General features: G+C 32.1%; 1 protein-coding gene and 2 long non-coding RNA genes across 3 annotated transcripts in view; 2 read left to right on the top strand and 1 right to left on the bottom strand.

Annotated features, from left to right (window-relative positions):
• Positions 1 to 4,338: 4,338 nt before the first annotated feature.
• On the top strand, positions 4,339 to 4,877 carry LOC113003887. The gene is made up of 2 exons (XR_003268733.2): positions 4,339 to 4,415; positions 4,542 to 4,877. It is a non-coding gene; the product is annotated as an uncharacterized LOC113003887 (long non-coding RNA).
• Positions 4,878 to 5,099: 222 nt separating this feature from the next.
• Positions 5,100 to 6,313, bottom strand: LOC120357537. Its single transcript, XR_005574537.1, has 3 exons — positions 5,937 to 6,313; positions 5,672 to 5,860; positions 5,100 to 5,393 (listed from the first exon to the last, which is right to left on the bottom strand). It is a non-coding gene; the product is annotated as an uncharacterized LOC120357537 (long non-coding RNA).
• A 2,725-nt stretch (positions 6,314 to 9,038) lies between these two features.
• LOC105206260 (probable tRNA N6-adenosine threonylcarbamoyltransferase) overlaps positions 9,039 to 17,229 on the top strand; it is a 46,244-nt gene continuing 38,053 nt past the window's right edge. Inside the window, exon 1 of the mRNA XM_039447777.1 lies at positions 9,039 to 9,262. Within this exon, the coding sequence (XP_039303711.1) occupies positions 9,148 to 9,262 (115 nt within the window). The 5' untranslated portion in view covers positions 9,039 to 9,147. The remainder of the gene's footprint in view (positions 9,263 to 17,229) is intronic.

Here is a 17,229-nt window from a genome sequence, read left to right as displayed (position 1 = left end):
ATATGATGGAAATTATTAATAAATAATCTGACAAGGAGGTATGCTATGTACGAAATTTCAACATATTTTAAATATTTGTTATTTTAGATTTAAAACATCTGTTATTAGTTTCAGCAACATTTTTGTTTGAAACGAAGCAGGTACGTTCAATATATTGAATAATATGTATTTAAATTTGGAAATTTATAATACAACAACAAAGTATGGTGGACGTAAAACAATAAATAGTGATGTACAGCTATTAGCCCTCTCATAGTACGTTTTTTATATATTTATGTAATTAATATGTATATACATAAGTATTTAATAATATTATATTTACAGGTTTGAAGGAAACAAATGTGTGATACGGGACATTGCATCTAGATTTAATGTAGCAGACTCTATTTTTTATTCTATCATAACAAATGTTATGAAATATTTTAATTATATTGCTCCAAATATGATAAAGATGCCAGATACAGAAGATAAAAAAAAATTAGTTGCTCGTAAATTTGAAGATGTGCGTAGTTTTTTTATGTTTAAAAAAATGTATAACAGTTGACTAATAATTTATTAGTGGTAGTAATCAATAGATTAATCAACTAATAATTATCAATATATAGCAATAGTTATAATTCAAGTTACCAGTTGCACTGAGTTGGGTCAAAGTAGAGTCCCTAGAAGTAGAGAGTCTGGACATCTGCCCCTAAAATGACGGTGATGAATATGTCAGTGTATGTACACCCAAGGACTTTAATTCTGTCCATGGGGAAATTTTTCAAACTGAGAAGTCGCTATCTTTCTACATACTTGCAGTTCATGATTAATGTAACAACTAGAGCTTATTGGTCGTTACGATAATCATGAACTGCGAGTATGTAGAAGGATGGTGACTTTTCAATTTGGAAAATTTCCCCATGGACAGAATCAAAGTCCTTGGGTGTACGTGAGTTTTATGTGTGTGTATGTTTAGCATTGTGTGCACTTGAACGTGTTGTATGTTGTTATCGCATTGGCTAAAGCATGATGTAAGAAACAAGGTGAAACAACGCGCATCGTCGGCGGCTCGATGCGCGGTAAGAGGCGTGGCTCGATGTGGTGAGCCAATGAAATTTGGGTCCAAATATATCCGCGCAATTTGAATACGAAACAATGATATGTAGTCACACGTACTTAAAATGTAGATGTTAAAAAAAATAAATATAAAAATGTAAAAATACTTGAAATTTATTATCTTTAACACAAATTACTGTTTCAATAAACACTGTTGTTATGAACATAAAATACAACAATTTAGCCAAACACATAAGCTCATTCTTATAATTTTCCAAATTTTTTCTAATTCAAGTTTAAAAAATTTGAAATAACAATTATCACAATTTTCATTAATGTACAAAGTCTCAACTTTACCTTCACGTTCTTCCTTTTCTAAGTAGCTTTGAATTTCTCCGATTCACCGATTATTTCCGATTCACGTATAAATACAAGTATAAATACGCCCCAGTACCGGAGCCGTAGCCATATTGAATCTCAAAATTTGGACCCACTTCTGATTGGTCTAGAGTATGGTCCACTGCGCATCTGGTTACTTGTTTCACCTTTCTTCTTACATCATGGGCTAAAGAGGATTAAATAGGGATCCGTATTGGTGCTGCCATTTTAGGTGCACAATCACGTGCATCCAATCACGTGGAACCCCGAGATGTCTAGACTCTCTACTTCTAGGGACTCTAGGTCAGAATAAATAACTTCACCTAGGTTAGTGTAAATACCCGTACTCAGTTCAATATAAAAATACACACTCCGAGCAAGTGCGCCTAGTAGCAAAAAGTTACCAGCCACTGGAACGGGATGAGTGCACGCCAATCGAATTCGCTGTTTGATTCTGTCCATGGAGAAATTTTTCAAACTAAAAAGTCGCTATCTTTCTACATACTTACAGTTCATGATTAACGTAACGACCAATAAAATCTAGTCGTTACATTAATCTTAAACTGCGAGTATGTAGAAAGTGGTGACTTCTCAATTTAGAAAAGTTCCCCATGGACAGAATCAAATTCCATGGGTGTACACCCAAGGACTTTGATTCTGTCCATGGGGAAATTTTTCAAACTGACAAGTCACCACTTTCTACATACTTGCAGTTTATGATTAATGAAACGACTAGAGCTTATTGGTAGTTACATTAATCATGAACTGTAAGTAAGAATATAGAAAGATAGCAACTTTTCAATTTGGAAAATATCCCCATTGACAGAATCAAAGTCCTTGGGTGTACAAATATACTTTCTTCTTCAATCGGCTCCGGATAAAATACTACAGGCGTTGGAGCCGCATTGACAAACGGATTTTAGTGTTTGTTCCGCGAATTTTTCCTCCTTGTATTAGCGGGGATTCACACCTTGGCGGAAAAGCAGAAAGCAGAAAGCAGAGAGCCAATTAAAATTTGCGTTGGTAGTATATAGTTTCAAAATTCTGCTACAGACTGTACATACCTGTTTACTACCAGCGCGAGTTCTAATTGGCTCTCTGCTTTCTGCTTTCTGCTTTTCCGCCAAGGTGTGAATTCTCCCTAAACATGGAGCACGATTTGCGCGGAAAAGCGGAAGAAAATGGTGAAAATTAGACATTTGTATTCGTTTCTTAAAATAATATTCACTTAATTTATTACAATTTTTAATAATATACTTACCTTTTCAGCTTATTTATTGAATACAATCATTTAAATTAATTAACACCATTAAAAATTAATAATTTATAATTCCCCATTCCGCTTTTCCGCTCGAAATATGCTTCATGTAATACAAGGCATCCAAAACAGACGGAATAGAACGCGCGGAAATGCGGGAATCTTAGTAAGTTTAGTTATTTTTGTCTTCCGCGTTTCCGCGCTTCATGTAAAATCACCTTCAGGGTGATTTTACGTGAAGCGCGGAAACGCGGAAATAACTAGATTTCCGTCGTTTTTTTCCGCGTGTTTGAGCGGAAAAACGGAATCCAATGAAATCACATTGATGTGTGCCGATGTGCACGTGTAAAATAATTCGAGTTTGTAATGGACGGCCCTGTAAGTATAATTTAAATAATTATTAATACTCAATAAACATAATAGTGCTATTATTTTGATAGAAAAATCTTTGTAATTGCTCACTTCTTTCGACATAGATATAATTAACACGTAAAATCTAAAATAAAATCTTAGATTTTGTATATAGATTAAATACGTAAATTTTTGTAAAAAAAATTTTGCTGATGTTAATTATACAAATACACGTCAATTTACATAAACAAAGTTCAATTATACATTTGACATACGTTTTTGACCTCCAAGTTGATCATCTTTAGTAAACATAATAAATATTATAATAAAGTTGAAGAGCACAAATGTTTAAAATTATATCTATTAACGATGGGTACTTAATGTCTGAATTAATAAAATAATTGTATTTTTGTTGACAGGCAACGAAATGTGGCTGCTGCGGTTTCAATCGCATTTCCACAAGTAAATTGTCGCTTGCAGAAGTCTTCTTCTCCAGTAAAAATAGGCCGTATCCATATACTACGGTCTTTTCTGATTTTTTGTAATTTTTTGTAACACAAGTAGAAATAAAACATTGGAATAACTTTTTTCTTAGTTATCTCTGCATATCTTATCGATTCATCCCTTGCTTGCATGAGATACTTCATAATAATCATCGACATGATGTTTGGATTCATATTATATACACTGTCCTAGTTTACACCGAGCACTTGATACGCGTACTAACTAATAATTTTCTATTAAATTATCTTAATTTTGGCAATAAATTTAAAAAATAGTATATTAAGTTGGTACAATATAAATCGAGATAATTAAATATATGTACGTATTATGTATACACGCATTGTCAAAAGTAAGATAAATTAATAGAAAGTTACGAGTTAGTACGCGTATTAAGTGCTCGGTGTAAACTAGGCCACTATTAAAACATAAAAATAATTGGAGTATGTACAAATATACTTTCTTCTTCAATCGGCTCCGGATAAAATACTGCAGCCGTTGGAGCCGCATTGACAACGGATTTTAGTGTTCGTTCCGCGAATTTTTCCTCCTTGTATTACATGGAGCACGATTTGCGCGGAAAAGCGGAACAAAATGGTGAAAACTAGACATTTGTATTTGTTTCTTAAAATAATATTTACCTAATTCATTACAATTTTTAATAATATACTTACCTTTTCAGCTTATTTATTGAATACAGTCATTTAAATTAATTAACACCGTTAAAAATTAATAATTTGTAATTCCTCGTTCTGCTTTTCCGCTCAAAATATGCGCGCGCTGGGGAGATAGGTGGGGATGGGAATGGGATGGACCTCCCTTCGTGTGGAAAGTCACAAACTCATGTGGAGGGAGCAATACATATGTAGACCTCGTTTCAAGATATCTATTTGTAAGTGGAATGTGTCTATTAATTAAATTAATTAATTTTATAAAATAAATTGTTTTCATGCCTTATTAAAAAAATCTACATTGCACAAAAACTAATAACTTTTTTTAATCCAACATAACGTTTTAGCAAATACAAGCAAGTGTCCCTAACAGCACAAAGTCGACTTTAAGTCGACTATGAGTCGGCCATAACTGCTAGACGTCTGGAAAATGGACGTCCATAAATCGACTTTAGACGACTTAAAGACGTCTATAAGTCATACAATGTCCCACTTTAATCGACAACTATAAGTCGACTTTTAGAGACGTCTTTAAGTCATACATTTGAAGACAACTATAAGTCGACTATAGTTAGCCATCCTACAGACATTCTATGCAGTTGTAAAGGAAGGAATATTGAAATTGGGAAAATATGTTATAACATTTTTTACTTGTTTGATTCGTTTTATTTAAAAAAAAAAAAGAAAATTGTTATAATATGTAAAGCAAATATAAATGTGTATATCTGTGTATATGTATTGTGCGCATTTGTTTAACTTTGTGTGTGTATATGTATATCACAATAACTTAATGTATATAAAATTATCTCGCATAATATTACTATTGTATACAGATGCATTTGTTAAGAAAAATAATAATAAAAATAATAAAAACTTTTAACTATATTATATTAATGGACGTCACATAAGAAAAAAAATCTTTATTTCTCACCTCTCGTTAAATATCCTGTATACATGTATAGATTCTAAATTTATACAATGTCAATGTAAAATGTTCTTTCTATATAAATTATAGAACTTAGCTAACTTTTTAAGAAATGGATCCTTTGTTGTAGATGCTGCAAAGATAAAATATTCTTTTTTATTTTGCATTCTGCAACTCGAATCTCTAGTAGATAAAGAATGTCACTTTGTTTTACTCAAGATATTGAGGGATAATTTGTTTATCTTGATTGCTGGTACATTCCTTGTGTTCTTTTCTGCAATTAGAATGCACAAATTGAAAGTGATATTATTAAAAAAACAATTGAATCAATCATTTAAAAAATAATTCAACTTAAATAAAAAAAAAATTAATTGAGCGTCAAAATCAAAATGTTAATATCTATAATAATATTTAATTAATATCAATTTTTAATTAATTTTAGTGCTGCAGTTGTAAAAACTAAACATCTTTAATTCTCTAAAAGTGAAAGTTGTTGACGTATGTTGTTTTTCAAATGAACAAATTAATTTTTGTTTTGAAGACAAAGCTCACTTGTAGTAAGTATGTTCAGTTGTAGCTTCTTTTCTCCGTCACGTAAAGTTCTTTATGACTCTGCCAGTTTTCGTGCCACTCAACCTCGACACCGACATAAATACCATGGATTGGAAATGCTTTGGCAGAGAAATCTCGATACACATATCTCCAGTGTTTTTAACTGCTTCGGCACCACTGATCTCAAAACTAAAATATTCACAATTGATCGTTTAAATATTCGGATTTATATCTAATTGATATGGTTTTACAAAAAAATACATACTATAGTCCTACTTCACGACTCGTCTGTCCCTCAACAACGGCTCACAATGGCAATCGCATATGACCGGTATGGCTGCACACGCTCCGATGGATAATAAAAAATAGCGGAGAGTACAAGAGAATTTTGTATGTCCGAACGGCTGCAGCTAATAGTCTTTATTCAATAAGCACAAGACCCGACAGACGGGTAGGATTACAACAACGCGGATTGACTCTTGCAAGAAACTTGATGACTCTCGCTTGGCGCTACATGCAGCAGCGGTGACAGCGGTGCTCGCTCACTACAGTGGCGCTCAGTCGAGTCGATTTCAAAATGTCTTTTTCTAGACGTCTTAAAGTCAACTTTTGAAAGACGTCTGCAGACGTCTATGCAAAGTCGACTTGCAGTCAACTCTGAAAGCCTGAGGGTGCAGTCCCATGGAGCGTATCAGGCGTATCGCGGATTGCGCGTATCGAAAATCTGACCAATCGCGAACGTTCCGCTGCTTTCGGTACGTGAACGTTTTGTTCCTACGGTCCCATGAAGCGGAATTTGCGTAAGCGTATTAAGCGGATGCTCAATCACGAAACGAATTTTGTTATTTCTCTCATCCAAACAGTCTTGTGATTGGTGAACCGCTGATCCGCTTACGCGAATTCCGCTTCATGGGACCGTAGGAACAAAAGCAGACGGAAGAATAGGAGAATATTCACAGTATATATAAAGTGAATTTTATTTAATTTATTAATTTATTTAGTATAAGTAAATAAAACATTTGACTTTTAACAGGTGCAGAATGAAATCGAAAACAATATTGTTTTCAATTGCTTTATTAATAAAACGTTTAAAACGAATAAATTACGATGTTTTTACCAGGCATGAAATACATCGTAAAATTATTAATCTTTATGCGCTTTATTATTTAGCATTAAAAAACGAGAGAAAAATTGCGAATAAAGGAAAACGGAAATATTGGGTCAGAGCAATATTTGTAATTTGCAATTTGTAATTTGCAATTCATAATACAATATTTATATCCGTATTTATATTAAACTGAAATAATCAGTGTAGACTAATCAAAAATATGCTTCGTCACATTCTAAACTAACCTTAAAATATTATAATTAATAAGTATTACAAAAATAATATTTTAAAATGCTATATGCTACTCACAGGACTTATATTTCCTTTGTTCATAATTGTTTTAATTGTATCAATTACAAGAAACTGCTATTTTTCTTTATGTTAACCTCAATCCGCTCTGATCCGCTCGATTGAATACGCTAAGGGTGCAGTCCCATGGAGCGTATCAGGCGTATCGCGGATTGCGCGTATCGAAAATCTGACCAATCGCGAACGTTCCGCTGCTTCCGCTGTTCTTGGTTCGCTACCGTTCCGCCGAAGTTATTCTTTAGCGTATTCAATCGAGCGGATCAGAGCGGATTGAGGTTAACATAAAGAAAAATAGCAGTTTCTTGTAATTGATACAATTAAAACAATTATGAACAAAGAAAATATAAGTCCTGTGAGTAGCATATAGCATTTTAAAATATTATTTTTGTAATACTTATTAATTATAATATTTTAAGGTTAGTTTAGAATTCGACGAAGCATATTTTTGATTAGTCTACACTGATTATTTTAGTTTAATATAAATACGGATATAAATATTGTATTATGAATTGCAAATTACAAATTGCAAATTACAAATATTGGTTTGACCCAATATTTCCGTTTTCCTTTATTCGCAATTTTTCTCTTGTTTTTTAATGCTAAATAATAAAGCGCATAAAGATTAATAATTTTACGATGTATTTCATGCCTGGTAAAAACATCGTAATTTATTCGTTTTAAACGTTTTATTAATAAAGCAATTGAAAGCAATATTGTTTTCGATTTCATTCTGCACCTGTTAAAAGTCAAATGTTTTATTTACTTATACTAAATAAATTAATAAATTAAATAAAATTCACTTTATATATACTGTGAATATTCTACTATTCTTCCGTCTGCTTTTGTTCCTACGGTCCCATGAAGCGGAATTCGCGTAAGCGGATCAGCGGTTCACCAATCACAAGACTGTTTGGATGAGAGAAATAACAAAATTCGTTTCGTGATTGAGCATCCGCTTAATACGCTTACGCAAATTCCGCTTCATGGGACCGTAGGAACAAAACGTTCACGTACCGAAAGCAGCGGAACGTTCGCGATTGGTCAGATTTTCGATACGCGCAATCCGCGATACGCCTGATACGCTCCATGGGACTGCACCCTAAAGAATAACTTCGGCGGAACGGCAGCAAACCAAGAACAGCGGAAGCAGCGGAACGTTCGCGATTGGTCAGATTTTCGATACGCGCAATCCGCGATACGCCTGATACGCTCCATGGGACTGCACCCTGACTTAGAAAAGTCGACTTACAGTCGACATATGAATGGTTTTGCTGTTAGGGGTAGTAAATATGGCAGTGATATAATTATTAATAAACATTTCAAATTTTGTGCACATTTCTATCACAGCGCATGCTCAGTTCGTTACATTACGCCGAGATGACTGATACTAACCTGTACAATCGCTAACTTTAACGATTGATATCTCGGTTTGTGTGGCCGAGCGACACTTTTTTCTGCCAGATTCGTTAGTTTCACGCGTCGAATAAGCCTAATTTCATCAAAATCGGTGAGAAAGACCATCTCCTTCAGTATTACCGATTATTCTTCTATAAATTGATTATAATTGGTCAATTTCTTACAGATTCCGGTATAAGTTAGCGGTTACGGCCTGCATAAACCAACCTTAAGGATATGGACCAAAGGGCCTCGCACATGAAATGCATAACAGAGCATAAACGTAGCATACCCAAGCAGAACAACAAGTCAAAATGACATCAAAGTGATTCACAATTGTGTCAAAACGACATCAAAATGAATCGTAATTGATTGAAAAGTGACTTTTAATGATCATTATGCAGTCTTTGACATTATTTTGACGTCGTGATGACTCCCTGTTCTGCTTGGGTAAGGCCTCTGGACCAATGGGAATCTTATGTAAATCAATATGGCAACTTTATGCTGGATGCTCATTGGTCCATCGGTCTTAGTTGTGCTTATGTTGTTATGCATTTTATGTGCGAGGCCCTTTATACCATGATTGTAATCTGTTGCATTTGTTACTATGTGTACAATTTGTGATCTATCATTTAATTTATATGAAATAAAAAAATTGTGAAAAATGATCGTAGCTATTGGATTCGAAGGTAGCGCGAATAAATTGGGTATAGGTATAATTCGCGATCAACATATATTATCGAACGTACGTCAAACTTATATTACTCCACCAGGAGAAGGTAACCTTAAAGTAATATTTTTATATAATTATTTTAAATAAGGGTAATTATCCAAAATACCCCCATTACCTATGAAATTAAGCTCATGCGTTTTTGTACAAAATGAAAGAATTTGGCAGAAAAAAGTTTTGCCCCGCGAATCGAGATATCAAACACTAAAGTTGATGATTATTGAGGTTAGGAAATCTGTCATAATGTATCTGATGTAATATAATGAATTGATGATGCATTGTGATCACTTGCGTATGCAAAAAATGAACGAATTTGAAATGTGTATGAATAAATATTCTCTAATTACACATTCTCTGCTTCGGAAACAGATTATTTTCTTATATAAATTGTGTTTTTAAAGCAGAAAATTACTTAATATTTTTAAAGCAAGCAATTATTGCAATTAGAGAAAATTATAGACAACGAAAATATTAACAAGACCCTTGTGCAAGGTTGGACACATCATGAATCAAATCTTTGCTTTAGTAAATAGATTAGTTTATAATACACTAAAAATATAGAAAGGATTAACAAGATCTCAATGCAAGGTAGACTTATTTATTTAATAAGATAAAGATTTGATTTATGAAACGCTCCACCTATAGTCTTGTTAATCTTTTTGATATTTATATTTTTAGTATATTGTAGACTCACTTATTTAGTAAGGTGAAGATTTGATTTATGAGACACTTCACCTTGCCCCTACACAAAGTATTGTGAAATAACATTTTATATAATTATAGCTAAAATCTGTTGTCTTACTAAACTGATAAGTATAAAACATGTTAAATTTTAAAGCAGGCAACAGATGTTTGCATTACAACTTTGATGGAAAAAATTTTATGAAAAATTAAGGAAATAACTAAAAAAAGCTAAGAATTTCTATGAAAAATTACAGAAAAACTACAGAGATTGGATCTTAGAAATTCTTAGCTTTTGTCTCAGATATTTGTAGAATATGAAAGTAATAATTCTTGAAAAAAGTCCGAATTTCAACTCCAAATTATGGGTAACTACAAATCATCACGTAATACTACGCCGATTGAAATTCGTGGATATTCGTAAAATGTGGTAGAAACATTTTGGATGGACCTCGAATACTGACGACAAAATTACGCGTACTTAATTAGAAAAAATTATGCAATATTACGATTGAATTTGTTGAAATATTTCTACAAACAATCACCGAGACAATCACGAGTTTCAATGTTGAACTATACATAGCTACGAATCATCACGTAGTGCCGGTTGAAATTCTTTGATATTCATAGAACTACATAAAAATTAGTAATAAATTTACTAATTATGTGTAACTAAATAGTTGTTGACAGCTGTTTTGACTTTCTTATCATTAGTGAATTGCTTCTGCATAATTATCTATCATACAAAAAAATGATTGTGAATATTATATGAAATTAACTGTAATATCTTATTATTTATCTGTAAATTTACGCAAGGTTTCTTAACAAGATAATATACAAATTAATCGAGCGAGATAATATTATGCTCTATTTTATTATAATAAACCGGAATTAAAATGTAACGTTATCTTGATTAGTAATTTAATAAATTACAGTTCATTAAGACACAGTGGAGACCTGTCAGTGGAGCTACTATCTCTTGGAGTCAATTTATAAAATTAAAACTATTACAAGCATTAGAACAATGTATATTTCTTCATTTTATCATTATAAACTAGATATAAACGTTTAATTACCAGAAATATTTATAACAATAAAAATAAAGTCATAGCAGTTATGACTTATAGCGATTTTGGCTAGGGCACACCGGCTGCACATTTCAGGTATCGGTGCAACTTTTGTATTTGGCTAGTTAAATAATTCAGTCCCTCAGTGGTGCCGCGTGTTTGTCTGGGCTCAAAACACCTTGTAAGTGCATATTGGGTGTACACAAAGTGGACCTGAGAAAATAGTCGGAGCTAATTTGTGTGCCACCGGTAAGGTAGCACACCGGTGCGCCCCAGCCGAAATCGCTATTAGAGTCAGTTTTGCATGTGAGATCCGTCAATTTTAATAGTTAAAAAAAATAAATTTTTTGTCTTACAATAATTGCTTAATTATAATTTATAATTATATATGCATGGTTTTGCGTGTACGAGAATTGAGGAACTGGCTCTTTAGTTCCCGAAGTCCCTATTTATATGCCATGACGCATTTCCATCTTTTGGAACATTCCTTAAAATGATGTAATACCTTATATCGAAAGTAGACCTTCGAAAATGTAAGGTCCGACTATCTAATTGAACTTAATCAGCAATGAAAAGTGCTCTAGTAATGAAAAATTCAGGAAAATCAGACTTAGTCAGATAACGAAAAATGCTCTGAAGAATTATCTAGTTAAAAGAGGAAAATGGTATGGAATCATTATAGTCATATACATTTTTAAGGAGAATACGTGGTTGTCGCTTACACCTTTCTTCTTATAGAAAAATTTTATAATTAAATTTGTTAGTAAGTAAACATCTCAATACTTCTGGGTTTATCCCATAATTTGAAGGGGGAGCGGTCGAGGGGAAATTCACAGCTGACATTGGTGTACAAAATTTTGGCAGTGGACTGAAAAAAGTAAGCAGTGACCTATAATATTGACGGCATTGTCGTCAGTGGTTGGGGAGTGGTCAGCTCACTTCAGAGTCGGTTTTTCGATCATGGGGTTGAGCACAAAAATTTTTTCTTGCATATTCCGAAAGTACATAAATAAGAGAATATTTTAAGCCTATAATCAATTTCATAATTGCTTTCTTTCTGGTAGTTTACTCTTGTACCTGAATGGTGGGGTGCTTACTTCAGGGTCGGTTTTTCGATCAAGGGGTTGAGCACAAAAATCTGGTCTTGCATATTTTGAAAGCACATAAATAGGAGAATATTTTAAGCTTATAATCAGTTTCAGAATTGCTTTCTTTCTGGTACTTTACTCTTGTATCGTTAATGTGTATTCGAACTTTCGGGACGATTTTCTGATCGAAGAGATTGAGTACGAACATTTATTTATATATCGTTGGAAAGCACATAAAAAGCACTTAATTCTAGTGTATTTATTTTTTTATTTTATTAATTATTTATATGAGTTGGTGCTGGCTTAACGTTAAGCTGGCACCCCCACCTTCAATCTCATTTTCCTGCTAAACCGCTCGAGCACAAAAATTTCAAATAGGGTACATCATTAGCACATAAAAAGCACTTAATTTTGGCATAAGTGGCGTTTTGATTTTTTGTGGTGGGGGGTGCTAACTTAACAGACATTATTATTTTTAGTATTCTATTGTTTGAAGTTAGGTATACCTATGCATAAGACATCACATAATAATGTGCAATTACAGTAAAATGTATAGAATTTTTAAAGAAGAATGTTTAAAATTTATTTTGATTACAAACAAATACAATATCAAGGTCATTATTTTGATTATTTTTATTATTATTTTTAGTGTTCCATTGTTTGAAGTTATATGCATAAGACATCACATAATAATGTGCAATTACATTAAAATGTATAGATACAGTTCGTAAATAAAATTTTTGGAAGTTTCTTGTATAATTGTGTAGAATACTTTGGGAAAGCTTTAGAATTCTTGTGCAGGCATTGGCGTATGATAATGGGCAGTACGCGGTAGTGTTCATAATTGCATGGCATTGCCTTAATTTTAATATAGGATTGACGGCATTGTAGGCATTGACTAATTGTAAGCACTGACGGCAGTGTACGAAAATGTTGGCAGTGTTTTACAGCAATGCCAAAAATCGGCATTGGTGTACAAAATTTTGGGTTGTGAATTCTCCCTCGGGAGCGGTATAATGAGTGTGTTGCATAGGTGCGAGATTTTTCCGAAACTACATTGGTTATAAGATTTTTTAAATAGTTGGAATAAGTATTTAATAATGCTTGAAAATGATCTAATTTTGTAGAGAAATACAAATAGGATAGAGCCAAAGGCTATATATCTTGTTAAATGAAGATAATACGTGAATGTTTCTTTTCAAATAATTATTCTTTTACGTTCTGATATTCGTTCTACTATATTGTTTAGTTCGTCTAAAGTTTTACCGAGAGTTTAGATGCTCTGGGTTAATGTGAATTTCTTTCACCAAATCCATTGGTGTATTAGTTAATTTATATTTTGTTAAAGTTATTCATTAATTGATTCTGATTGATTTGTTACATGAATTGTTTTATGGGTTTTAATTATATCTTTTTTTAAATTCTCACGTTTTAAAGTTGCTGTGTCGGAAATTGCTGTACAATCTGGTTCTAAATAAATTAGAAAATTTTGATACATTTGTACGTTACGAGATACCTTATCTGAACAAAGTATATGCAAAGCTTCTTTTCTGGGTGCAATTCATATCAAATCCTGATTAGTATGAAGTAGGATTTCAAAATTTGTAATTAGATATTAATAATTAAATAATTAAAATTATTCTTCTTAATTAAGGCCTTTAATTAATAATTGAACTTTTAATAATTTTCAATTATCAACTAAACTATTTAATAGTTAAAATTTTAATTCTCAATTATACAGTTAATAATTAATAAATAAACTTTTTATTTTCACTTGGAACTAAAGTAAATTAACATTAATTGGATTTTTAGTTATTAATTATACAGCTTGCAAGTAATAATTAAATTTATAATTATTAATTACATGGTTTCTGCAATTAAGAATTAAATTTTTAATTGTTAATTATAACTAAACTAATTGATAAATAAAATTTTAATTGTTAATTATAAGTGTAACAACTAACAAATAAATTTTAACTTTTGATTACACGGCTTTTGCAATTAATTAAATTTTTAATCATTATTTATAACAAAACTAATTGATAACTAACATTTTAATTGTTAATTATAAGTGTCACAACTGACAAATAAATTTTTTATTTGTAATTACATTTTCTGCAAATATGAATTAAAATTTTATTCCTTAGATGTATTGGGCCTGTATTTAAGAGCCATAATTAAGAATTAAATTCGTATTGTTTAACTTCCGTAACTAAGAATTAAATTTTTAATTCTCAGTTGTGGCTTCCGTAATTGAGAATTAAATTTCTTTTCGGTAGTTATAACGAAAGTAATTATTATCTTGAAATTCAGTCGTCAGTTACGGATATATTTAATTATTTATATTGACAAATAAAACATACGTGAACAGGTGTGAGCAAGCACATGCGCGCCTCTGTGCGTGCGTTGTCACGTCCAGCTATTATTGTTATGGTCGTTGGATAGATAGAAGGAAGAAAGCCTCTTAGCGTGGAGGATAGGTCGGCCTCCGCTAGTCAGCGTCGTTGGTGATCGGGCCAGATTTTTCTCGGTGGTTCATTGAGATTAATATTTTATTCTCGATATTGAAATTAAGAATGAAATCGATGCTCGAACCGGCTGAATATCGCGGGGAGCTTATAACGAAAATAAAGAAAGAAATACGTGTTGCTGAATTTGAAACTAATTGTATAAGAATTGAATAAACTCGATTGAAAAGAGTTAACACGCGTATTAAAATGTTGTCGGATGATGACGACCGGACTTAATGAGTAGCAGACAAAGCATGAATGAATCCGAATAGAAGAAAAGTACGTATTCCGCTCTTGGGCATAAGGGCGCTGTATTACTCCGCCGTGCGCGCGAACGTCAGACACGGCGTTCTGCGCACGGCTTATCGCAGTCTAACGCTTTGGAAATCTTCCTTCGTTCCCTAACGCAACTTATTAATTAATCGCAAATTAAAATTTACGCAACTTAAAATTAACGCAAATAGTAGTATGTCTTAGTAGTTAACGCACGCAGAGGGAGTCGAAAAAGAAGTGAACAGATGTATGATTTAGGAGTCGCGACTGACAGAGTCGGATGTGTAACGATGAGCTTGATATAAAGTGGTAACGGATTTCTAGAGAACAAGATTTGAAAGAATTGAATAATTGCCCGTACGAACGAAGGGTGTAAATTGTGAAGTTAATTATAAAATGTAGGTGTAAATTTCCCTAATTGTTCTTATATCTAATAAAAAGGAACACATGCACAAAAGAAAATCGCGATCAAAAATTTTAAATTAACAAAAAAAAAGGTTAGAAGTTATTTCTTAATTCTAATACATACATACTGTCGAGTAATATAATATGCGTCTGAAGCCAAACGGCGAGCCATAGTTTTTCACGGACATCCGATCGCCGGAGGTGTGCTTCTTAGAACTTTTATCGTGACTGTCGCGACTTGCGGTCAGCTGAGATTAACAGGAGTGACTTCTTTTCTTTATTACATTTAACGTTTGAAAATTTAACGCTCAAAAGTATTCTATGAAAGTTTTAAAGGTTTTGATTTAGGGTAAACAAAGATATCCGACAGTGATACTCGCTGCTCGCTTCCTCACGCGTTAAACGCAATTGTTAATTAATAAACTTATTGGCTAGCGAATAATATGAATGCAGGTGCGATTTACGCAAAAAAAAGGAAAGAGGAAGGGGGGGGGGAGGTTGTGCTGAACGTTACAGCGTGCATGCGTTTGATAGAAATGGGATAGTGTAGCGGTTTTTGAATTAAGTCATAGAAAAATTAATCATTTATTATAAAATATATTTTTATTATTGTAACAAGTAAATTTTTTTAGATATTCATATCTATTTAAGTGCGTGCGTGCGTGATTTGGTAGAAGTGGGATTGTAGGTGTTTCTGAATAAAGGCATAGAAAAAATTAATTATTATAAAATATATTTTTATTATTGTAACAAGTTAATTTTTTTTTTATATTTATATTTATTTAAGTATTTGAATCTACAGATAGACAAAACATAGGAATGGCGCCGCTGTTCATTAATTATGCTGGGAGTTAGCCTCGTACAATATACGTTTTTCAAATTACAGATTGCTCAATCTATTATATTTTGGCAAGTCTATTATCATTGCATATGAAAAAAAGATTTCAACCGAAGCAGATGACGGTAAAGGTGTAATGAATTTTATAAATAATTTCTTTATCTTCTGAAATCTGTGGAGAACATTGAGTGTTTTTGAACCTTTATTTATGTATAGTATTTCATAAGCTGATTTTAGTCTGTTTGAGAGGCAAATGTGTTTGCAACAAGTGCATTTAAAGTGCTGCCATCGAAGTCGAAAAAATCTATTTCCTGATTTTGTGCAGGAGGAGATTCCTGATTTTGTTCTGACTGCAATAAATTTTGCGTCAATTGCTTTACTTTTTCTTGATTATCAGCATTTAAACATGTTATCCAATAGATTTTAAATTTTGGATGTAATAATGCAGCTATGGCTGCAAATTCGCCTTTGCCAGTTATTTCGAAAAACTCATTAAATCTTTCCAAATGAAATATCAAATCATTAATTAAAGGTTTGCATATATTATTATCCGATCGTTCTTTGATCATTAACCATTTCTGTTACACTTATAATTAACAATTAAAATTTTAGTTGTCAATTAGTTTAATTATAAATAATGATTAAAAATTAAATTCTTAATTTCAGAAGCCGTGTAATCAAGAGTTAAAATTAAAAATTTATTTGTCAGGTGTTACACTTATAATTAACAATTTAAATTTTATTTATTAATTAGTTTAGTTATAATTAACAATTAAAAATTTAATTTTTAGTTGCAGAAATCGTGTAATTAAAAATTGATTTGTCAGTTACACTTATAATTAACAATTAAAATTTTATTTATCAATTAGTTTAGTTATAATTAACAATTAAAAATTTAATTTTTAATTGCAGAAGTCATGTAGTTAATAATTATAAATTTAATTATCACTTGCAGGCTTCCTCTTACCGCTTTGTTCGACGTATCTGTAATTAAGATAAAAAGTTTATTCTAGTCAGGATAGGTGAATATTGATTGTGACAACAATTTAGATTTAAAGATTTTGAAAGAGTTTTGTTGCTCGCTTGTCCATTGGAAAGTCGAGGATTTTTAGAGTAAACAGGCAGGGGCTTTGCTATTTTCGAAAAATCTTTAA

The sequence above is a fragment of the Solenopsis invicta genome, chromosome 4, assembly GCF_016802725.1.
Source record: "Solenopsis invicta isolate M01_SB chromosome 4, UNIL_Sinv_3.0, whole genome shotgun sequence".
NCBI lineage: Eukaryota > Metazoa > Arthropoda > Insecta > Hymenoptera > Formicidae > Solenopsis > Solenopsis invicta.
The sequence above is the reverse complement of the archived record's forward strand: the minus strand, read 5'-3'. Positions and strand labels throughout refer to the sequence as shown.